Genomic DNA, 25,486 nt, shown 5'->3' on the forward strand with positions numbered 1-25,486 from the left:
CGATGGACTCGTATGAAGGATTCAGCCCTAGGAGAAAGGCAAAGACCAGTTGCTGAGATACAAGTGACTTATACGCCTTTGCATCTTCATCATACTTCCAATTCACATTCTGATAGTGATCAAGTTCTTTCCATATCGATGTCAAATCAGAATAGTACATCGAGAGACTCCTCTCCCACTGCTTGCAAGTAGAGGATTCAGCTTGCAGTTGATATATCTTGGCATAGTGTCTCTGCTTTGAATAGGTGGGACTTCGCTTGTTCCCATATCTCACAAGCAGTTTCAGCCCACATAAAAGTCTTCTTTACCTGTGGCAGCATGGAAACCAAGAGCCAAGACATCACCATACTATTCTCTTGGTTCCACCTATCATATTCAGCACTTCTGTACTTCGGTTCCTTCACTCTCCCATTGATGTATCATATTTTCCCCCTAGTAGTGATGTAGAGTTTTATTCCCCTAGACCACTCAAGGGAGTTCAGACCATCAAAGGGAATAACAGCCATGGGGAAATTCATATCCATTCCCCCACTCACTCCATTGTGGCTCCCTGAAATCTCTGAAGTAGCAGAATTCTCAGATGACATGGTCAAAACAGACAATCAGTCCCAAACACCGGACTTAGGACCCCTCCTTACTCCACAAAAAATGCTCCACTCAGTCCACACCTACACACTTGGGTTTGAAAACAGTCTGAGCACAAACAGTACCAATTTCAGGACAAAAAGAAAGCAATATTCGACAGATTTCAGATTGTACGGTTTAACAGTCCCAACCTACCAGCCTTCTAGAATGTCTAAGAACATTAATCAGCAGGAGAGATCCTTAACACTTATAATCAAGCCAAATAATTGAGATAACAGGTCATCCTTGACCTACAGTCGCCTTAACACAGGAACCGGATCACACGATCCCAAAAAACAGAGGTATAAAGATCTGACAGCATTCAGCAGCCCAGATTCATTTGGTTTTTTCACTTGGTACATGACCAAGGAGGGTAAGGAAGAGAAAAAATGAAGGATTGTACCAATTGTAGATCTGTTTTCCTCAGTCCAGATTCAGATCTCTGTTCCGCCCAGATTCAGCAAGTTGGAAGGGTGAAGTCTATTCGGTTTGTTCTCTCAGTGAAGTTTATTCGATCTGTTCTCTCAGTCAGTATTCCTGCTCTGATACCATCTTGACAGTGTGGCTGGCCAGAAATAAGAGGAAGAGAAGAGAAGAGAAGAAGAAGAGAGAAGGGAGAAGAGAAGAGAAGGGATTGGCAATGTAACAGTGCTAGCGGCGCCAGCTTTTATTATAATATATATAGGTTGGCAAAAATAAGGGAAAAGACCCTTGTGCCCCTGGAATAAGTGAGTACAATAACAGACATAACAGAAGTAAAAAAATAGAAATAAAAAACGCTTTAAGTATCCAAACAGACCCTAACACCAACAACTAAATTATTTCAACAATAATCATTTAAGATCCCTTTTTCTCAGGTGACTTGGTATTATAGTTGGTCCACACTCCCACCTACAATGTTTAACTTGACACAATAACCAACAAGCATTCCAGAAAAAAAGTTAAAATTTTGCAAAATGAATTGTAGTTTGGACATGATTACTAAGCATTGAGTAATTTGGTCCAAAGATTTTGCCTATGATTTTACCAATCAAAAAGGTAGCACAGGCTAGAAATTCAACTACCAGAGATTTTAGGCTATGGTTTAATCAATAAAAAACTAGAATAAATGACACTTAAAAGTTTTCTGTTGCCAAGGCTTCTATAGTTGTCCTGAAGTGATAACTCCCACTATTAATATATATTACCCATAGGTACAGGAAGTGTGAAAATGGAAGAGGGAGCACCATGTCATTATTGGTGTCAACCAGCAGAAGAAAGAATAGTAAACCAAGCAAAAAATCGGAAGAAGAGAGGAAACACCAAGATTTAATGTGGTTCAGCTCAGTAGCCTACATCCATTGGAAGAGGAAAAAATATCAAACATGAGAGTAGGAGATACATAACCAACCTCTCTACAGTCTCACAACCAAACATCCACTTTCATTCAACCCTTATCCAACACAACCAATGGATTAAATAAGCAAAAGGCCCAACTTATCATAATTACACATAGGTCCCTCCTCCTCCCATAAATACATACAAGTCCCCAGAAGTTTATCAATATTACAAGTATGCCCTTATAACCTCCAACTGTCCAACAATTGGATGTAAAAGGTCATTATCCAATGTTGGTCCCCATCTATCTAGTGTCTTGGCAGGGTCTTAGACTGCAATTCTCTAATACATTCCTACATGGTTCCATGGCACAAACTTGTCAGTAAATTACTTGGTCAATCTCAACCTATGAGCACAACATAGTTTTAAGTTGCACCAACAAACCAAAATCGCATTCTGTTAGTTTCAAATAAATACTGACCAATCAGAAAAGGATGCATCATGCATGTAACGAATAGACAACAAATACACCAGTAACATTGAGTATGTTCCATAGTTGAGGTGGCTACGTATTAGCATATCTGGATGTTATGCTCTTTGGATTCCATTATATGGAGATAAATGGCATCTTGACTATATAAAGCAGAATCTTGGAGTAAGAAGCTTCAAGATGTGGTCACACTAATAGTATTCAATTAAAAGGTTTTTGTCAATAGATCTCTCTTCTATTACCTTTTGAGGCTTCAATGAAGGACCAAGTTAATGCTTCACCAAAAAACATATAAAGTTAAATAATAAAAAGAAGAACATGCATGGGTAATTTCAGTATAAGGAAAAAATAAAAAGAATATAAGAGATATTGCACTGAAACATAACATATTGGATAAGAAAATCACACCTGAGCAGTGGGAGATGTGTTTCCAGGTTTGACAGGTGAAGAAGCTTTTCTTGCCTCCTTTAAGTAGTTCTTCAGTAAGGTCACAGGTGAGAATTGCCCAGTAAGCTCAAATGCATAAGCCAAGTTAACAGCATCAATATGTCTACCACTGTTCAACAATACTTCAATAACACCTGAAAAATAAGAGCACCATGAGATTCAAAAGATATAAACAGGACCAAATTGAACGACAGAAAAATAATAATCAACAATAAATCAAAGAGAGATTATTAGGCTATGTTTGGTTTGAAGAAAAAGGTAGGGAAACCTGTACAAACCTTGTATGGGTTTCCTTACCTTTCCCTTCCTTTCGCTACCAAACCAAGCATAGCCTTAATGGCACAAAAGAGAAAAATCAATGCACCCCTACAATCTCAAAGGCTGATGAAGGGAAACACTGTGATCAGCTTGACAATGCTGATGCAAGGGTATATCGATACAAGGTTCAAAGAAGTATTGATACAATGTGCAAAAATTGCAAATTGTGAGCTTCAACAATCATTTTTTTTTTGTGTGTTCTTTGTGTAAGGAAAGTGGTGAGACCCTTTCTCATTTAATGATATCCTGTTCTTTTGTGCATCGAATTTGGGTATTCTTTTGTTCTCTCTTTGGCTGCAGGTGAGTTCCCCCTCAAGATGTGGCAGGACTTTTCAACCATGATTTCTTGAGACAGCGAAGGAAAAGAGGGATGGCAATGTGGAAAGCAACAAAGGCAGCAATTTGCTGGGTAACATGGGAAGAGAGGAACAACAAAATCTTCTTGGAAAAAAGTAGAACAATAGAGGAAGTGATTGATAGCATCAAGGTGAAAGTAGCCCATTGGGTAAAATCCTTGGATAGCTTTGAAGTCTTCTCAGTCACATACATTCTAGGAACATGGTCCAAAGTAGCACAATCGTCGAGTGTAAGAAATAAAGTAAGGCTGGAGTGGAAACCACCAGAAAGCAATAAAGTAAAGCTGAATTTTGATGGGTGCTCCTTTGGAAATCCAGGCATCTCAGGAATCGGAGGAGTATTAAGAAACTCTGACAGGAGGATATTGGGTATGTTCTTAGGACCGATTGGCAATGGAAACTCGCTGAAGGCTGAACTGTTGGCATTACTACAAAGGTTAAAGCTAGTCAAATAACTGGGATGCAGACATGTTGAAGTGGAAGGGGACTCAAAAGTAGTAATATCATGGGCAACAAATAGCAGCCATACCCTATGGACGTTTAAACATGTGATTAGGGAAGTGGAGAAGACTGCAAAGGAGGTTGATGCTGAATTTAAATGGGTTCGAAGAAGTGCAAATGGGCTAGCTGATGAATTAGTAAAACAGGGGGCATTGTGACAACAATTATTTTGGGCTGCACTGTAATGAGGGGTAGAACAGAATGATTAAAGGGGATCAACAGTCCCATCACCAAGTTGTATAAATTGCTTATAATCTGAATTTAATAAAATACATTTTTTCTGATAAAAAAAAAACAATCATATTTTTTATCGGCAGCTTCAACAATCATTTCTCATTCACATTTTCAGTTTGATATATTAGGATGGTTATTAAAATCTGAAACAATTGAAGTCCCCTAACTCTCATTATTTATCATTCTGGTGATCCTTGATACCAATACAATATGTACGATACAAGTGATATGTATTCATACTTTGAACCTTGTACTGATAAGTGATACAAGGGATTCCAATCATTCCCATAATGAATTCTCCCTTTCCCATTAAGGCCATCAACAATTTCAAAATTCAGTTTGATAAGGCCAGATTTCAATCTCAAAAAGTCAGATCCATTTATAATCAGATCGACCTGGGTCCACCCCAATCTCAATGATCTGATAATACTAGTGTGCATATGCATGCCTATATAAAATTAACATATTTTGTTATTGAAGTTGGTTTAAATATCGTCTGAATCAGAATCGGAATGGTCCATTCCCATAGTCTGCTTGGTTCAGACAGAAATGGGAATGGGAATTGAAATCAGCAGGAATGGGATTTCATTCCCAAGGGAGGGGCAGGGAATGGTCATTCCCTCAAATGGGGGAATGCCATTCCAGCAGGAATGGGAATGGGATTCCGATTCATCCAACCAAACAGTTGGAATTGCCCATTCCGATTCGGATTCCAGACCCCTATTCCCACGAACCAAACGGAGCCTTAATTTATTTTGTTAAAAGATATATAATATCTAAGTCACTTCTAACTCATTTTATTATTAAAATATAATAATGTGGTCATTTTATAGTTTAATTTATTAATGATATATAACATCCAAATCCAATCAAAATCTGGCTGATAAAATCATATTCAAGTTCGAATATTAACAGGGTTGGATTAAAATTTTGGTAGATACCTGAATCCATTAAAGTTCTGCTTCCCACTAAGCTTTTTTTTGGGAGGACTTGTACCAAAAAAAGTTCTACTTCCCACTTCATTCCTTACAAGGCTATCAGCCAATGCACCATCCTATCTTAAGAATCATCTGACCAAACTATTCAGACTGAACAATAATCTACCATGAAGGGACAGGGATCTGCAGCAGAAGCAACTATCCACCAGCAAGTTATTTTCCCTATCCATTCTTTTCTACACCCCCCCTGGGGAGAGGGCATTTTTTATATTATCCACATGGACCTCAAAGACCATGGGATAATTAAATTAAGTTTTATTCATTATTCAGGCAAGCTACAGTGGAATGAGAGCTTTACAGATCCCCCTTTCTCTTCCATCAAAAGATTCAAAACTGACAGAAAGGCTGCAAGCATAAAAGAAGGCAAACCTGGCATTTTTTCTGACAACCCAAGTGAGCGACACAGATCAGCCATTTGACGACGACGAGAAACACTTGGTATTAGCTTAGATATTTCTTCCTGATTAAAGTCTGATGAAATACCAAAAGAGGCCAAAAGTTGTAGGAATGCATGAGCCTCCAAAGAGTTCCCACTGCTGGCATCAATATCAAGATCATCCAACTTTGGCTTCCACTCCTCGGCAATGGCCTTTGCTTTCTCTTTAATATCTTCCGAAATTACATCAGAAACAGCATCCAATTCAGGGTCTGCTAGCATCTGGCTCAAACACTCCAACAACATGATACAAGTTCTCCGGTGACCCAAGAGGTTTGCATCCCTCTTTCCATCTAGAGTAGTCACATCCATAGGGTAGAAATCCTCCAAAGAGTCCAAAACCAAGCGAGCTGGATTCGTTGCTGCTTTCAGTGCAATAGGAATCTCCTCACGAATGGCTGCTAGGTTCTTCCGGTTGTCTGAGATGAATTTATGTAGTCCCTTTGAGTCCATTTCTTTACAGAGTTTAGTTAGCTCGGAAGGAGGATTTTCTTCCATATCTCCATTATTGGAAGGGTTTTGCACATCTTCTATGTCAACTGAAGTAGAGTTGGCATCAGGTGGTTTCTCTTCCACAACTGCATCAGCACCACCACTTTCCTCAATGTTAACAATAGCAGGTTCAGAAGTCAATGCATTCTTGTACTTGTCAACAACAATTCCAATGGCAAAGAGAGCAGCATCTCTCTTCTCTTGGAGCTTCTCCAATGAGGCTTGTTCCTTTGCCACAACTGCAGCTTTCCGCTTCTCCAACATTTCTTGGGCCTCTGACACCTTGCTCTCATACTTCTTCTCCTGATCCTCCAACTCATTGAACCGTTGCTTTAAGGACCTTTCAAGCCCATGGAAGTGTTCTTCAAGTTCTTTCCATTTCAGGTTCAGGGTTATAGCACGGTGGCTTTCAAGCTCAGCAAATGCCTGTTGAAGCTGCTGTATTTTAGAGGTTGCACTGTCTATGAGTGTTGCAACTGATTGAGTATCAGCCATGGTGGATGAACCCTAAAAATAAAAGGAGCATTCATCAACTCATCAAATCAAATTGAACCTAGATGAATTGCAGATATGTCATGATAGGAAAAATCTATGATACTGGAAAGACATGGCACTGGAAGAGCTTTGACCAATCAAAAACCCCCGTGAGGTTTTTCTGGTATCATAGTCAAACCCATAATAATAATTACCACGTTAAGAAACTGAACCATTCCTACATGAAACAGATAAGCTAAACACGGCATGAAACAAGGGAATGCTTTTTTTTCCTTTTTCTTTTCTCTATTTTGAAAAAGGAAAAGTACTGTATTAATCAAAAATAAAAAAAGATCCCTGTACAACAAGGAGCCGTACACAGGGAATATACAGTATCTGCCCAAGTATTATATAGTCTCCAAACCCAGACTTTTTATAAAAAGATTATGTACAAAAAAAGGAATTATATCCCCTATATCTGAACAACTTATGATTGGCTAGCCAAGTCTTACAACACTGGTTTAATTCTTCTACTATTTCCTCTGTGTGCCTGAGAGTTCACATTTCACATAAATTATTAAGTATTTCTCTTTCTTATGTACACATGCCATATTTATAGTGATTTAAAACTTGGATTTAGTGTATTTCTGGGATTTATTTGACAGTAGGGGTGTGGGCCAGTTCATGCCTGCCTGCTTGGGCCTTAGCTATACCCCTTAGCATAGGTGCTAAGCCCAGGCTGGCCCATGATCATTCCTAGTATAAGCCCACAATGACTGAAAACATATTATTTAATTCATTACACAACATTTAATTTTATGATTGTCAAATGATGGTATAACATAGTTTCCTACTCATTTGCTAGAAGCTTGGTATCAATCAATTGATCTCCTCTGTCCATGGTTTTTTTAAAATGTCTTCTCAATCCATAAATTCCATAAAATTAAATTTTGATAAATACAGCCTAGGCAATCCAAGAAACATAAAAGTTTTTAGAAACTCTTATGGTGATGTCTTGTCAACTTATTCAGGTCCTATTAGCAAAGGAAATTCAATTAGAGCCAAACTGCTAAAGGGCTGATACAATCCAAGAAATATAAAAGTTTTTAGAAACTCTTATGATGATGTCTTGTCAACTTATTCAGGTCCTATTAGCAAAGGAAATTCAATTAGAGCCAAACGGATAAAGGGCTGATACTAGGAAAATTCCTAAATTACAAAAGATCTACATTCACTTGGCAGTAATAGGTAGTATTAGGATGGCTCAAAACTGCTGGTGGAAGGAGCTTAGGTAGTAATAGGATGGCTCAAAAATAACAGCCAAGGACCTTGGCAGTATAGACATATTTGAGAGAAGCTAGATACTTCGCTAGGAATATGAGATCTACATTCACTTGGACTCAAAAATCAGCAAATAGTATGGCAGACTGCAGACACATTGGCCAAACAATGTGTAAACAGAAATAAATTGTTTTGGGCAATCACCACCAAGGAATCTGAATGATGAATGGAACCTGGGGTTTTTTTTTGAAAATAAAATAAAATTTCATTAAAAGATTAAATATTACAACCTATCCAGGTGTTAAGGCAACACCCACAGAAAGGGTATGGCAGATGCATCAGCCAAACAAGGTGTAAACAGAAATAAATTGTTTTATGGAATCAATGAATCACCCCCAAGGAATCTGGATGATGAATGGAACCAAGGAGCAAGGAGGATCTGCATTCACTTGGACTCAAAGATCAGTAAATAGTATGACAGATGCGTTGGCCAAACAAGGTGTAAACAGAAATAAGTTGTTTTAGGGGAATCCCCCCCCCAAGGAATTTGAAAAATGAACCAAAGCTAAGTATTGGGGAGCAAGGGAGATAATCAGGGTATCCAAATATTTTATGGGGTGTTTAAAACTCCCTGTATTGTACATTTCATTCATTTTTTTATTACAATTAAGAAGAAACGTGATGAGCTAGAAGAAAATAATAATAATAATAATAATAATAATTAAAGTTTCAATTTTAGTAGAAGTTAAAGTTGATTAAATGATAAAAAAAGTTCCATCCATTTATATGAAAAAATGCCTAAATAAGATGAAAGGAAAGGGTGAGGTAGGCCTATCATGGCTAAATAAATTATTTGATAAGATCCTGAAGACAAAGAAGATGCCAAAGAATGGAGAAAGAACATATGATTCCTATATTTAAAAACAAAGGCAATATACAAAGTTTTAATGATTGTCATGGGATTACACTCATGAGCCATATTGTGAGACTTTCAGAGAGTAACTGAGCAGAAGTGATGACATGAAACAACTATATCATAATAGTAATGTCTATGTGTTTTAACGCCAAGGAGATCAACCATGGAATCAATAAACAGTTGATAGAAAAGTTCAGAGAGAATAAAGATATACTCTATAATATTCATTAATATAAAGAGTAAAAAAGTCCCTAGAGAGATAATATGACAGGTATTGTAAAGGAAAGGAGTGCCAAATAGGTAACTGAACTTAATTAAGAACAAGTATAGAGGAACAACTAATTTTAGAACATGTGGGAGAAATGTCAGAGTTTTCAGCAAGGTTTTAAAAAACAACCTGGAAACAGAACTGCTTTCCCTCCCTCTGGTTTCTGGGTCAGTAGTTCAACCATTCAGTTTGAATGAGTCAAAACAGTTGAGTGGTGTATTTTGTATCTGACCATCAGACTAGAATATTAGTTTAAGATTATAAGATGGATCATATATAAACATATGTTATGAGAGAGGAGAGAGTGAAAAGGGCATTTGGTTAGTTGAAGAAGAAGAAGTGAAAGCCTAAAAAGTAGACCCTACTTTTGAGTCTACTGTTGCAGATTTGGTTCCTCCTGTGAGGGTTTTGTTAAATTGAACTTTGATAGGAGCAGTCAAGGTAACCCTGTCCCCTCTAGCATAGGAGGGGTTCTGAGAGATAAGGATAGCACTGTTTTACCCTTGTTCTCAGGTCCAATGGGTGTGGGAGACCATCAGGGCAAAGCTGCTAGCTGCTATTCAGGGCATTCAGCTGGCCAGTCAACTTGGTGTAGAAAGATTGGTAATTGAAGGCAATTCTGAGATAGTTGTGGGATGGTTGTTGGGGACCCGGATTCGATTATTTGGGGCTTCAGGGATCTCCTTAAGAAAGTTTTTTGGCTAACAAGGAATATGATGGTGACGGTCCAATGAGCAAGAAGATCAGCAGATGAGATGTCTGACTTACTTGCAAAAAAAGGGGTTAATAGGGTTTCTTTGTTTGGGCTGCTTTGTAAGCGATTACAGCCTCATTTTAATCCGGTTGGATTTAATTTCCTCTTAAGAGTGAGGCTGCACCTCATGCCTCTCTCTGGGACTCTTGTAACAGACCTGGTTACTTCTTGCTTGGTTAAAGCATCCACCATCATATTTGCTGATCTCACTCAACGTATCCTCAAATTCGTATTTCTAGTACGCCATTTAAACTTCTTCATCTCATCCTTTTTTTTATCAATAACTGAAAATTTTTCATTAATTAAGATGCTTTAGGATACAACAAGAAGTTGCAAAAGAAATCAGCATAGAAGCTGACCCAGGACAGAATTACAAATGTGCCCAAAACATATATGTTCTTTGAACCCCTTGCTTTGCTAAGTTATCAGCCAAACTGTTGGCCAATCTCCTAACCCAACCCACCTGAATTGACATATTCCTTGGCATCCATTTAAATCTTCTGAAATCATTATTCAACTGTCATGTCACTCCTTCCCCTTTCTGCAACCATTTTATCACAGTGTTTGAGTCTCCCTCGATGAACAGTCTATTAATCCCCAACTCTTTGGCCTTCTCAACCTCATATACTGCAGCTAGAAACTCTGCCCTTGCCACGTCACCCTCCTCCACAGGACCGGAGAACAGAGCAATAATGGAACCATTTTCATCTCTAATGGCCCCCCCAATACCTGAAGGGCCTGGGTTATACCTACACAACTCCCATCAAAATTCAACTTCTTCCAACCATCTGTTAGAGGGGACCAGGTCTCACAAAACTATCGTCTCATAGATGATGAAGCAGCAATAAGTCCCCAAACCCTGAAAAAGCCTTCGACTTTAAAATCTGAAAACAGCTTTAAGCTTTTTACCCAATGTGCCACCCTCAATGTTATTGTTTCAACTAAAGCTTCCGTGCATTTTTCTTTACTTTCAAATAATCTATCATTTCTTTCCTCCCAAATGGTCCAAAGTATTGTTGCTCTAGTGCACCTCCAAAGAATCCTTCCCCTCCTTGTCTTACCACTGATACCATTATGGTTGAACAAACCTTCCACCCTGTCAGGAAGGGACCACCTGCACCCAAAAGGGAAGTAAACCAATTCCAAATAAAACTGACAAAAGGGCATGATATAAGGTGGAAAACAGTCTCATCACTCAACTTACACAGGACACACCAATTAGGGGACAAGCACCAATTTGGTCTTTTCCTTTGAAGTACATCAAAGGTATTAGTACAACCATGAAAAACTTTAGGAGGGCACCAAATTTCTTTGACTGGAAAATGAAGAGAAGATTGTGTGGCAACCATCGAATGTAGAAAGGACTTACGAGAAAAAGATCCATCAGAATTAGGACCCCAAATTCTAGAATCTAGCCCACTTTCCCCCAAGAAAACTTCATCTCATCCTTAAAGCACCAAATTATAGACTCAGGTTCCTTCCACCATACTACCACCAATTTTCAGTCCCCTCCCCCCAATCTCCAAGTTTACCATACTTAAATTTACAATCCGTACTCCTTGCAATGCAGCAGGCAATTCAACCCTGATGGAATCCCCCACTCCGATTAGACCAAGAATAAAGGCATCCTTCTTTATCTCTCTTCACCTCTCCTATTCTAGAGAAGCCTAAAAGATATCTCAAGCAACCTCCACCAATATCTTTGTTCAATAATCCACAAAAAGGGAGAGATTGAGGAAGATGTCACCCATGGAATTAGATCAGGATGGGCCAAATAGAGAGATGCACCCAGAGTCTTATGTGATAGGAAAACTACCTCTTAAGATAAAGGAAAAGTTTTATAAAAGATATAAAATGATACAATTCTATGAAATTTTGAATAAAAACTAAAAAAAAGTAAAAGCAGAAGGTACAGAGTATCGATACACCTCTTCCACCATGTTGAGGTTTATCGATATTTTGAACCTTGGTTGTATGGAGCATAATATCAAGTAGTCAAGAAACAACATGTCCAAAAAATGACTGGTGGAAATGTGAATGCTGAAATGCATAAATGGGAAAACTAGAAAAAAAGGATCAGAAATAAAACTTTTTTTATCAAGATCATAAACGAACTTATTTGAAGGAACCCAGGAGTAGCTCCAATAGGTGAGAAATGGGCAATAGTAGACTAAAATGGTTTGGGCATTTGTAGAGAAGACCATCTACAGCACCAACAATAATAAGTGATTTGTTACAAGTTGAAGGAGCTAAAAGAGCTAGGGGCAAACAAAAAAGGACATGGGTTATAGTAGTGAGAAATAATTTAAGGGCCCACAGTTTAACAATGGATATGGCATTGAATAAAATGGAATGGCAGAACTAGTCAAACCCATACAGTTGGGACAAGGTTTAGATGATAATGATGATGATTAAAGGTCATCCATCTGTAAATAGTAAAACCATTAAAAATAATATTTTTGATAAATTGACATCTGTTTCTTATCATGTAATAGATGATAACATTTCTTCCTTTTTCTTGCAATCATAGTTAGAGAATCAAGGAAGACTACCAAGACAAAAATAATAAAAACGCATAAGGAGCACAGATAGGAGATGAGTGCAGAACACAATGAAATGAGCCCACTTCATGCTATCATGTCAGTAAAGTCACTAGGAAATCTAGAAACCCAAAAAACCAAAAAGTTCAATTGGAGACCAAATATTTCCTTATCCATATGAATGAATGATCCCCCACCCCCTTTCTGTTTGTGAATACACAAAAATAACATAAAACAAAAAAGAATGTTACAGACATCCCCTCATCCCCATACCTAGTGAGTGGGAAATCCCAAAAACCTGCAACATGACTATAAGTCTACCTGGAAATGGGTACGAAAATGAATAAGTCTACCAGGAGATGGAAGCATGAAAATGAAAATGACCCGTCAAAAAAAAAGGGAAGAGGCATGAAAATGAAATTATCAATAACTAAATAGGAATTAAATGCATAAGATTGTGGCAGAAGTGCTACGTTGAGACTCAAAAAGGTTCTTCCCTCTCTCGTTACTCAAGCTCAAGGAGCCTTTATACAGGGTAGACAAATTATAGATCAGATCCTCATAGCAAATGAATGTATGGAGGAGATGAGGAGATCAAACAATCAAGGCTTCATTTGTAAGTTGGATATTGAGAAGGCCTATGACCTGGTGGACTGGAATTTTTTTGTCAGAAGTGTTAAGAAGATATGGATTTGGGGACAGGTGGTGTAGTTGGGTGAATGGCTGTATAGCCTCTTGTCATTTTTCAGTTCTAGTTAATGGAGGGGTTAAGGATTTTTTTCCTAGCATGTAGAGGGCTAAGACAAGGTGATCCACTCTCACCTTTCTTATTCACACTTGTGATAGATGTGTTTAGAAAGATGATTTCTAAAGCAGATAGGGAGGAGCTAATAAGCGGTTGGAGGCATACTTTTCAAGGCGCCAAGGCGAGGCTAGGTGATAGGGGGGCGCCACGTCGCCTAGGCGATGGATTTTTTTAAATAAAAACCACATATCCTAGGATAGTTCCCTAGGTTTCACAACCACCTTTCTTTAATAACTATCCATAATTTTCATAAGAAAATTATAACTTCATGTTTAAGTCTAGAAAATCAACATATTTATGAGAAGAAAAAGAAAAAAGAAAAGAAAATTCAAAAAATAGAGGCTGAACCCCTATTTTTGTTATAGGAAAAGAAGAAAAAGAAAAGGTGGAAGAAGATGATGATGTGGAAGAAGAAATGTGTTGATTAAACAAAATTTTAAGTTCTTCCCTTACTGGTTCAGATTTTAAAGTCATTGAGGGTTCAATACAGCAATTAGCAATGTTTGTGTTGATTAAACCCTAACAAATAAGAAAATAATAAAAAGAAATTAGTTTATAAACACAAAAAAAATGAACATTTTTGTTTGATAATGTCTATTTTATAATTATAATCTCAAAAAAATAACAATATAAAAGTAATTTATTACACATTATACAAAACTGCTTGGCGATAAGGCAAGGTGAGCCTCCATGGGCGCCTTGTTGCTTAGGTGTCACCTTGACAACTATGGTTGGAGGATAGGTAGAAATAATGTCCTGGTGACCCACCTTTAGGGGAGAGATCTAGGGAGAGTGAGAAACCTAAAAAATCTTATAAATCCTTTAAATCTGTTTCCAACTTGTCAATCAACCTTGATAAAAGCTGTGTGGTGGAAATTAACTTGGAGGATGGGGAGACAGAGGCTATTGTAGGCTGCTTAAAGTGTTCCATGTCCTCTTGACCTTTAACCTACTTGGGGCTTCCTCTAGGTGCTAACCCAAAAGAAAGTCGATTTTGGTATCCAATTGTGGAACAGTTTGAAAAGAGGTTGGCGACTTGGAAGAAGAGTTACATTTCTTTATGGGGTAGAGTGACCTTGATTACGGCTACACTTGCTAGTCTGTCGATTTATTTTCTCTCAGTATTCAAGATACCCTCAAGGGAAGCTAAGAAGCTAGAAAAGGTGATGAGGGATTTTTTGTGGGAGACTGGGGAAGTGAAGAAAGATCATTTGAATAGGTGGGAGATAGTTAGCAGAAATAAGGAAGAAGGGGGATTAGGACTAGGTATTAGGTAACTTAGTTCTTAAGAATGAAGCTCTATTAAGGAAGTGGTTATGGAGATGGCCTTTGGAGAGAGAGAGAGAGAGATTGTGGCACAAGGTGGTACAAGCATTCATGGCTGTTCAGAGAATGGATGGGATGATGGGGTATCTCGACGAGTGACTCTTGCAACACGATGGAAGGCTATACATGGGATCCTTCCCCATTTTCTCAGTTTGATTAGGTATGATGTCTACTCTGGTAATAATGTTCTTTTTTAGGAAGACCTTTGGGTGGGAAAACTAACCCCTTAAAGACCTATTTCCATCTCTTTACTCTCCTTCCCATTACAAGAAAGAGCCGATTTCCAAGTTTACCTCTTCCTCAACCTCTCCATTGGCCTTGGACTAGGATTTTGGTTTTCAAAGAGGGTTAAGTGATGATGAATCTGTTTGTCTTAGAATTATTGTCATCACTTGAGAGTTGAGTCCACTTGTTTGGATCCCCCCGGTTCTAATTTAAGAATTTGGACCCCTAACCTGAAAGGCATTTTTACTTGCTCATCTTTTTTTAAATCCCTTTGCTCTTCTCTTGCACACCAGGCTATCCCAATTAAAGAAGTCTAGACTAGACCCATTTCCCCCAAAGATTGTTGTTTTCTGTTGGGAAGTCTACTATGGCAAGATTAATACCTTTGAACCTGCAAAGGAAGAGACCAAACTGGTGTTTATCCCCTAATTGGTGTGTCCTTTGTAAAGCTCAAAGTCAGGACTATTACCACTTACTGATCTCTTGTTCCTTTGCTGCAGTTTTATGGAATTGGATTTTTGGGATGCTTGAGTGTAGGTGGAACCTGCCATCTAATATTAGCTTATTGTTTAGTCCATCTACCTTTGAATGGCACACAAAGAAAGGGAGAATTATGTAGAAGTGTATCAGAACAGCAATCTTGTGGACTGTTTGGGAAGAAAAAAACACCAGAATCTTTTCTAAAAAGGAAAGACATATCATACGTTAAGGACTGTGTTTTGACAAGGGCAATTCAGTGGCTGGAAACTTTAAACCTGTTTGATAGCTATTCCTTTGATGACCTTTGGAGGAGTTGGTTAGGAGTGGTTAATACTTCTACTAGGAAGAATAGGCTTTTGGAACAATGGATGCCACCTAGAGAGGAGTGTTTTAAGCTGAATTTTGATGGGAGTAGCAGAGGTAACCCTAGACCTTTGGGTATAGGAGTTCTGAGAAATAAAGATAGCATTATCATATCCTTATATTCACGTCCCATGGGTCTGGGAGATTCCATAAGGGCTGAATTGCTTGCTTCTGTACAAGGAATCCAGCTTGCAAACCAGCTAGGGATAGAGCATTTGCTTATTGAAGGGGACCCTCAGATGGTGGTGAGATGGTTGCTGAATCTGGACTCTGTGATTTGGGACTATAGAGATCTCCTTAAAAAGTCAAATGGCTAACAAGAAATATGACAATTAGAGTCCAGTGGGTAGGCAGATCAGCAAACTCGATGGCTGATTCACTTGCTATACAGGGGGTCTCTCGGGATTCTTTATTTTGGGCTACCTGGTAATTATGTTCATCTGATTTTGTAATGTTATGATCAATCTTAAAGGAAAGGTTGCATCTCGTGCCTCTCCTTGGATTGCCTGTAACTCTTATTTACTGGATTAATAAATGGCTTACTCATTTATCAAAAAAAAAAGAATTAAATGCAAATCTCTATCAGAAGAGGAAGAAAGAGAAAAAGGAAAACCAAAAGATTACTGAGCAAAAGATAAAAAAAAGAAAACCAAGAGATTTTTCGTATGACCCAATTAAATTTCTTATCTTGGGTTCCACTTATTTTCTTTTTCTTTTCCCATGTGGACTGAAAAAAAGTAAATAGTTGTAGCCAAGGTTCAAAGTATCAAGAGAGGATTGCTAAGTATTTTGTGGATCATTTCAAGGCAGTTTTTAGAAGGCAGGAAGGCAGGAGCGTTAGGGTGGAGGGATTAGAATGGCCGAGGTTGGAAGGAGAAATGGCTAACGTGCTAGAAAGGGATTTTCATTTGGAAGAAATTCAAAGGGCTGTGCTTTCTATGGATAGTCAAAAGCGCCAGGCCTGGATGGGTTCACGATGGCCTTTTATTCAAGATTGTTGGGAGATCATTAAATCCAATCTCTAGGCAGTTTTTGAGGAGTTTGTGAATGTGCACTTTATTAATTAACCTGGGGATCAATGCTACTTTGTTATCTTAATACCTAAGAAATTGGAAGCTTCTCAACCAAAAAGATTTTAGACCCATCATCCTGGTGACTAGTATCTATAAAATTGTGATGCTGATCTATCTTAGCAGACAACTTTGTCTTCGTCATGGAAAGCCATACATGGCATTCTTCCTCAGTTTTTAAGCCTTACTGGGTATAATTGCTTGTACTGGAAATAAGGTTTTATTTTGGGAAGACTTTTCGACACCGGAACGGAAGGGGAGAAGGGAGGAGAGGAGGAGCACAGGAAAGACCACTCAAAGGTCTTTGAGGGGGTGTTGTTTCAAAACTACTGAGGCGCTGGTGGCTTTAGTCAGGCATTTTGTCTCACATTGGGATCTGGTACTCCTAGAGTTTGAACAGATTAGCCGATCAGATTTCAGGGAGATCTTTTGGAATGTGCCTGAATTTCAGATTTATATCAGTCACTAGTTTGTTTCATTGGTCTTTAATTGTTTTGTATTATCAAGGTGCCTTCTTGTCACCTTTTACTTTGTAACTTTTTTTCTTTATAATAAAATTTCTTGTATTACTCTTCAGAAAAAAGGAGAAAGGAATGCTAGAACTTTCAATGATAAAGAAAGAAATTTGGTGGTTCTGTGGGATTGTCTCAAAACTAGGGCTGTACATTAGGTTAAAATTTTAAAGCAGATTCCCCTTTTCTCCTTCAATGATAGTTGTCAGAATTGGAGAGCTGTGGTAAATTGTTCAGATGCTATAGCCAAGACTAATCCAGCATGGGTTCCCACTGAAGAAGAGTTCCTAAAACTAAACTTTCATGGTGGTAGTCTTGGCAAGTCAGGGCCTTCAGGTGTAGGGGGTGTGCCAAGGGATGAAGGTAGGCATATAATTGCTATTGTAGAGAACATTGATGTGGGCCCCACAGCTGTGGTACCACTCTGTCCGTAGGGTAGAATGTATCTAGTCACAGTTGTGGTTATTTTGTTGTTTTGTTATTTCTAGTTTCAGTTTTATATTGGTTGTTATCTAGTCACAGTTATGATGTAAATACCAAGGGCAGATATGTCCTTTCATGTAACTAGCATAACCTATATATATTAACTTAAAGTGGCGGCGGCAGAATGATTGACATTCTGTTCTTCTCCTCAAAACCTGTGTTCTATTGCTCTTCCATCACTCTTTCTTCTACATCTTCTTCAATTTCTCTTCTCATTGAACCTAAAATCTCTTAGTGATCAAGACTGAATAGCAGTCTTGAAAACCTACATGGTATCAGAGCCAAGTTAGGGTTTTTCATGTGAGTCTAATACCAGCTGACCACATGAGAATCTCCTAGGACTGAAAGCTGAAAAGGAGGAGTTCACAGACCGATTCTTGGAGATCGCCAGAGGTACTGGCAGCTGTTAGAAACTTGCTAGGGTTGCAGAGTGTTGGTGGTCAGGAAGGATCAGAGAAGACTAGGGTTCAGGTAACCCTAGAAGGCAGCGAACTATTTTTTCCTTGTAAGTTGTTACTTTTTAATAGAAGTTCTTTCAGAGAAGATAGGTTGGACCTATCTGGAGGGGAAGGCCGAACCATTCTAGCTCTTTCTCTCTTCGATTTCCTAGGGTTTTACATCAAACCCTGGACCGAACTGTGTTTCTTTCTACTCTAGGGTTTGAAAGTGATTTGCGGCAAGCTCTAGTGGTTGACTGAACTCTGTGATCTACCTAGAGCAACTCTTAAGTTGATTGGTAGATCCGATCAGATTCTAGGGTTTCTTATTAACCCTACTGCAAGCTCATCTATACAGTTTGGACTGTGCGACTGAATTGCTTCCTCTCAGGACTGATTAAAACCCTACTGAAAACTAATCTATATAGTTTGGATTGTGCGACTGAATTGCTTCCTTTCAGGACTGATTAAAACCCTAACTTTCCCTAGCAAATCAGTTTTGTTTTAAAGCTATTCTCAGAGTTCTAAGGGGGTTAGAGATCTACAGACAGCTACTGCTGTGTTGGCTAGTTGGTTTCATATCAGAATTACTTCGGTTTTGTGAACATACACTGAGAATACAGATCAGGCCTATACTGTTTTGATTGTGATTGGTGATTCAAGTATTGTTTTGAGACTTGACAGAAATGGAGTCTAAAATTCAGGCAGAAGGCAGTCTTGGGAACATCAGTTATGGTGGTATTTCTGAGATGGGTGATCAGATTACGACCGTAAAGTTTGATGGATCAAACTATTTGGAATGGGCCCAATCAGCCATGATGGCTATTGGTGGAAGAGGTAAATTAGGGTACCTCCTGGGAGATATGAAAGAACCTTCCAAGGGAGACCCGACATATACCAAGTGGATGCAAAAAAACTACTTGGTTATGACATAGCTGTGTAATTCTATGCAGCCTCATATTAGCCGGAATTATTTGTGAGCAAAAACAGCTAAGGAGATATGGGATGTTATGAAAGAAACTTACTCCCAACCCCTTAATGTTGCAAGAGCATATGAATTGAAATGTGAAGTGAACACCCTTAAACAAGGAGAGAAACCGGTATCGGTCTACTTCTCTACCTTGAAGTCCCTGTGGCATGAGATTGATCACTTAGAGACTCTTGAGTGGGAGAGTCCCAAAGATGCTCAGACCCATAGAAAGCACATCGAGACAAACAGAGTGTTTGAGTTCCTGGCGGGACTGAACTCAGAATATGATATTGTGAGGCAACAGATTTTGACTAGAGACAATGTGACTCTCTCTCAGGCTTACTCATTTGTACATAATGAAGAAACCAGAATGAAGGTTATGATGCAACCCATATCAGCCTTTGTAGCGGCTACACCCAAATCAGGGGGTGATTCAGAGAAGGACAGGAGGAAGGAAGACAAGAAGGATGTAGTATGTGAACATTGTAAGAAACCCAAACATACAAAAGAGACATGTTGGAAACTGCATCCCCACTTGGTTCCCGCGAAGTTAAGAAACAAGAAGGGCACTGCTCATGTAGCCATGAACACTGATTCAGCATCCTCATCTGGCACAAAAAAAACATCTTTGGAGACCTTAGCTGCAGTTCGGGCTGCCCTAATACAGCTAGAAAAGGAGGTTGGAAACTCAGCTCAGCCATCGCAGCCTCCATCAGCCCCTGTCACATCTGCCTTCGCCCATTCAGGTACTCGAGCTTCAGCCTATCATGCCTCAGCTCCAGGTACTACTGAACCTTGTTGGGTAATAGACTCAGGTGCATCTGATCACATGACTAGCTTGTCTTCACTGTTTACTACTTACCATTTGTCTTCTGGTAGGGATAAGGTATCTATTGCTGATGGCTCCTTGGTTCCTATTTCTAGGAAGGGTGACATCAAGCTTTCAGATACTATCTCCCTATCATCTGTTTTGCATGTTCCTAAGCTTGATACTAACCTTCTTTCAGTCAGTAGTATTACCAAGCATATGAACTGCTCAGTAACCTTCTTCCCTGACCAATGTGTTTTTCAGGACTTGGAGACGCAGAAGGTGATTGGGACTGGCCGTGAGACGAATGGGATCTATCTGCTCGGGGAGCGGTTTCGTCAGGGAGAGTCAGTAGAGAAGTTGTCTTTTGTTTCTAAGAGTGTGAGTCCGGTTATGCTTTGGCATAACCGATTAGGTCATTTGTCTTTTCGATCTTTACAGAGTTTGTTTCCTACTTTATTTGAGTCTATTGAGTTGTCTCAGCTACAGTGTGAAAGTTGTGAGTTTGCTAAGCATTATAGAAAGCCTTATTTATTGAGTAATAAAATGAGTGATAATTTTTTTGATATTGTGCATACTGACGTTTGGGGGCCTTATCATATCCCTTCCATGGGTGGGTACTGATATTTTTTGTTATTTGTTGATGACCATACCCGCTTTTCTTGGATTTATCTCATGCGTTCACGAGATGAGGTACCTTCCCTGACCCAAAATTTTCACCAAATGATCCTAACCCAGTTTGATGCCAAGATCAAAGTTCTTCGATCTGATAAAGCAAAGGAATACTTTGCTAAATCATTGACATCTTATCTTCTTCATCATGGGGTTATCCACCAGAGCTCTTGCCCTCATACACCTCAGCAGAATGGAGTTGCCGAGAGGAAGAATAGGCACATTTTGGAAGTGGCTAGAAGCCTCATGTTTACTTCTAATGTCCCTATTCGCTTCTGGGGGGACGCTATCCTCATGGCGGTATACCTTATTAATCGGGTCCCTTCCAGGGTCCTTGATATGCAATCTCCTTTTTCGCTTCTACACCCACGTGAGGACTTGTTTTCTATTCCCCTTAAGACATTCGGTTGCACTTGCTTTGTTCAGCTTCTCGGACCCCATCCCTCCAAGTTCGAACCCAAAGCCTCCAAATGCATCTTCCTTGGTTATGCACAAACTCAAAAGGGTTATTGCTGTTATGATCCTGTCTCCGGGAGGAAGTTTGTCTCCATGGATGTCACTTTCTTTGAGGGGACACCCTATTATCCTCGGGTTGCCCCTCAGGGGGAGAGTAGTGAGAGTGGGGGTTTGAGTTCTTGTCTTCAGGGGGAGAGCAGTGAGAGTGGGGCAGTTCCTTTACCTATTCCATTGGGTGATGAGAACTGCAATGGTGAGGGTGGTCAAAGGGATCAGGAGTTGAGGGAAAGCTACAATGGTGAGGGTGGTCAGAGGGATCAGGAGTTGAGGGTTTATCACAGGCGGTGCAGGCAGGTTGATCCTGATCATCAACAGTCCAGACCAGCTCCAATCTCATCTGCAACTCCAGGTCCAGATACTTCAATCCCAGAGCCCACAGAGACTTCCCCTACAAATGATCTTGACCTTCCAATTGCAGTCCGTAAAGGGAAACGACATTGTACCACATCCACAGCCCACTGTATTTCCCATTTTTTATCCTATGATCGCCTATCTCCTACCTACAGTCCTACCTTAGCTCCATTTCCAATGTCCCTATTCCAAGAACAGTGCAAGAAGCCCTATCCGTCCCTGAATGGAAAGATGCAATGCAAATTGAGATGGATGCTCTGTTGAAGAACAACACCTGGGAGGTAGTTGATTTGCCAAAAGGAAAGAAATCAGTTGGGTGCAGATGGGTATTTACAGTGAAGCATAATACAGATGGATCTATTGAGAGGTATAAAGCTCGGTTAGTTGCAAAAGGGTTTACACAGACTTATGGCATAGATTACTTGGAGACATTTGCACCGGTAGCCAAGATGACTACTATTCGAGTTCTCTTGTCCCTTGCAGCAAGTCACACTTGGCCTTTATACCAAATGGACGTGAAAAATGCCTTTCTGAATGGAGATCTGCAGGAAGAAGTTTACATGCGTTTGCCTCCTGGCTTCTATGATGCAGAAGTAGGTAAGAAGGTCTGCCGGCTCAACAAGGCTTTGTATGGTTTGAAACAGTCACCTAGGGCTTGGTTCGATAGATTCAGACTAGCACTTGTGAAGTTTGGATATGTACAGGCCCAGTCAGATCATACCCTATTCATCAAGAGGGTGGAGTCCTCTTTGACACTGTTGGCAGTATATGTTGATGATATTATGGTCACAGGGAATGATAGCCATGAGATTGAGTCTCTTAAACAGCTTCTTCACCAAGAATTTGAGGTGAAGAACCTTGGTGTAGTCCGGTATTTTTTGGGTATTGAGGTTGCTAGATCCAAACAGGGGATCTTTATATCTCAGAGGAAATATGTCCTAGACCTGTTGGCAGAAACTGGAAAGTTAGGTGTCAAGCCTGCAGATACACCAATTGAACAGAATCACAGGATTAGTGCCGAGAGTGGGGAGCTTCTTGAAGACAAAGTTATGTTCCAGCAACTGGTAGGAAAGCTCATATATCTCTACCTCACTCGGCCAGATATTACTTATGCTGTCAGTGTTGTCAGCCAGTACATGCATTCTCCTAGAACCACACATCTTCTTGCGGCAGAAAGAATCTTAGCCTACTTGAAGAGATGCCCAGGTAGGGGTATACTTTTCAAGAACAATAATCACATGAAGGTGGAGGTTTATACTGATGCAGATTGGGCTGGGAGTGTTGATGACAGAAGGTCTACCTCGGGATATTGTGCCCTTGTGGGAGGAAACCTTGTCTCCTGGAGAAGTAAGAAACAAAGTGTGGTCTCCCGGTCAAATGCTGAAGGAATACAGGTCCATGGCCAATGGAGTGGCTGAAATCCTATGGCTAAGATCTCTACTTGAGGAGTTGGGTATTGAGTATGAGAAACCCCTGATGTTGTACTGTGATAATCAAGCCGCCATTAATATAGCACATAATCCAGTACAGCATGACAGAACCAAACACATTGAAGTTGACCGCCATTTTGTGCGAGAGAGGGTCTCATCTCAAGAAGTATGCCTCCCTTACATCACATCCAGTATGCAACTAGCCGACATTCTTACTAAAGCCGTATCAAGAAAGAAGCTAGAGGCGGATCTATCCAAGTTGGAAATGATGAACATATACTCCCAACTTGAGAGGGAGTGTAGAGAACATTGATGTGGGCCCCACAGCTGTGGTACCACTCTGTCCGTAGGGTAGAATTTGACTAGTCACAGCTGTGGTTATTTTGTTGTTTTGTTATTTCTAGTTTCAGTTTTATATTGGTTGTTATCTAGTCACAGTTATTTCTAGTTTCAGTTTTAAAGTGGCGGCGGCAGAATGATTGACATTCTGTTCTTCTCCTCAAAATCTGTGTTCTATTGCTCTTCCATCACTCTTTCTTCTACATCTTCTTCACTTTCTCTTCTCATTGAACCTAAAATCTCTTAGTGATCAAGACTGAATAGCAGTCTTGAAAACCTACAGCTATTTTTTCAGGCCCAGTTGGTCTGGGAGACTCTTTTGCTGAATTCCAAGCAGTGCTGCAGGGGGTGCAGCTTGTAAGACAATTAAATGCGGACAGATTAATAATTGAGGGGGATTCTGAACTGGTAGTTGGGTGGCTGACAGATCCAGACTCTATTATTTAGACCTACAGGGAAGCTGTGAAGAAAAAAATTAAAATGATTAACCTCTAATATGACAGTAAAGATTCTTTGGAAAAGGAGGTTGGCTAATGGGTTAGCAGATTTTCTAGCTAAGTAAGGGGTATTTAGGGAATCTATTTTTTGGGCTCAATTGTAAGCTGATATACTTGAGGCCGCAACTTGCACCTCCCTTTGGGATGCCTGTTTGTATACTTTTTTATTTAATTAATTAATGAATATTTTCTTTACCTATCAAAAAAAAAGGTTCAAAGTATCGATACACCCCGATACAATGGAAGGGGTGTATTGATACTTTGAACCTTCCGCCTTCACATTTTTTAGTTTTTTTTCAAAATCTTATAAAACTATAATATTTTATATACTTTGTTTATTAAAAAAGAGAAGCATTTCTCAAACTCCCTTTAAATAGGCATATCCAGAGTCAAAAGATATGATCATACAATATGATACACCCAATACAGGGCATATCATATCAATACTTTGAACCTTGGTTGTAGCAACAGGTGCACCATTCCAAGACAGCTATGAAGTTGTAGAAAATGAAGTCATGTGGAATCGTCATTCAGAAGACCAAATAAATGATTGTGAAACAGATGAATCAGTAACTGACTGCAGAAAACAAAGATATCATGATAAGGTTGACATGAGAACTGGGGAAGCACACCCAAATAGGAATTTTATGGTTTAATCATAAAACTTTCCTTCATATCTGTTACTTATTTAGGTCACAAGAAAACAAGACACCCGAAAGTATGTCCCTTTTTTTCTGAATACAATAAGGTTTCAAATCTCTTACTCCTTGTCCCTTCTCCATGGATATATGGTTGGACCTGCACTTCATTAGTTTGTCTGGATAATAGGTCATCCCAAGGGAAATATATATTCATGCATGACCATAAAAGGATTTCCTAGACAGAACCACATAATATGGAATTTAACCCTACTTATGGATTTGTTGTATACATAGAAGTTGGAAAGAGCAAAGTGACATGACGTCTGAGGGCAAAAGCTACTTTAACGGTGATTGGGAAAATAAAGAATATGCTAAACGTTAAGTATTCACTGATTAAAAAGACCTTTTAGTATTCTATCTTTCCAGAACTTGAGGATCTTAACTTCAGAAACTTTTGCAACGGTTGGCAAGACATTGTTTTTGTATCTGAGGAGAATGAATGGACAGTATGCCATTGTTTTTGAGTAAAGTATTGTATTAAAACAAAAAGAATGAATAGACTGCATGTCATTGTGTATGCGTCAAAAGTTAAGGCAAGGGGATCTTCTAGAGGACTAAGGCAAGGGGAACCTCTTTTCCCTTTGCTGTTTGTGTTGGTAGTGGAAGTGATGAGCAAGCTCATTGACAAAGGGAGGGAGTTAGGGCTGATTTCAGGGTTCAGGGTTGGGAAGGAAGGGCTGGTGATATCTCATTTGCAATATGCTGATGATACCTTAATTTTCTTGGGGGCATCAGCTGAGCAAGCTATGTATCTAAGAAGTATTCTTAACAGCTTTCAGTTGCTTTCAGGTCTTAAGATTAATTTAAGTAAGAGCATAATGATAGGGGTAGGTGATATTCAGCAATCAGTGATTGAAGAGTGTGCTAAGGCCATGGGGTGTTTGATTGGGGAGTTTCCTTTTTCCTATCTTGAACTTCCAATTGGTGCTAGAGCTATTTCAGTTTCTACATGGCAACCTGTTTTGGACAGAATTGACAAGAAGCTTGCTGGGTGGAAAGGGAAATATCTATCATTTGCAAGGAAATTAACATTGATAAAAGTGTTCTTTCAAATT

General features: G+C 39.3%; 1 protein-coding gene across 2 annotated transcripts in view; it reads right to left on the reverse strand.

The window, feature by feature from the left end:
* LOC148845896 (FRIGIDA-like protein 3) overlaps window positions 1-25,486 on the reverse strand; it is a 45,898-nt gene that overhangs the window by 17,883 nt on the left and 2,529 nt on the right. The window contains exons 2-4 of one of the 2 annotated variants that reach the window (XM_088956323.1): window positions 9,282-9,379; window positions 5,655-6,720; window positions 2,840-3,012 (exon numbers count right to left, since the gene is read on the reverse strand). In XM_088956323.1, coding sequence (XP_088812449.1) covers window positions 2,840-3,012; window positions 5,655-6,708 — 1,227 coding nt within the window. In that variant the 5' untranslated portion in view covers window positions 6,709-6,720; window positions 9,282-9,379. The remainder of the gene's footprint in view (window positions 1-2,839; window positions 3,013-5,654; window positions 6,721-9,281; window positions 9,380-25,486) is intronic. The other variant, XM_088956322.1, reaches the window with a different exon arrangement.

The sequence above is a fragment of the Nelumbo lutea genome, chromosome 7 (genome assembly GCF_056320005.1).
Source record: "Nelumbo lutea isolate HS-2025 chromosome 7, American lotus-T2T, whole genome shotgun sequence".
Lineage (NCBI taxonomy): Eukaryota > Viridiplantae > Streptophyta > Magnoliopsida > Proteales > Nelumbonaceae > Nelumbo > Nelumbo lutea.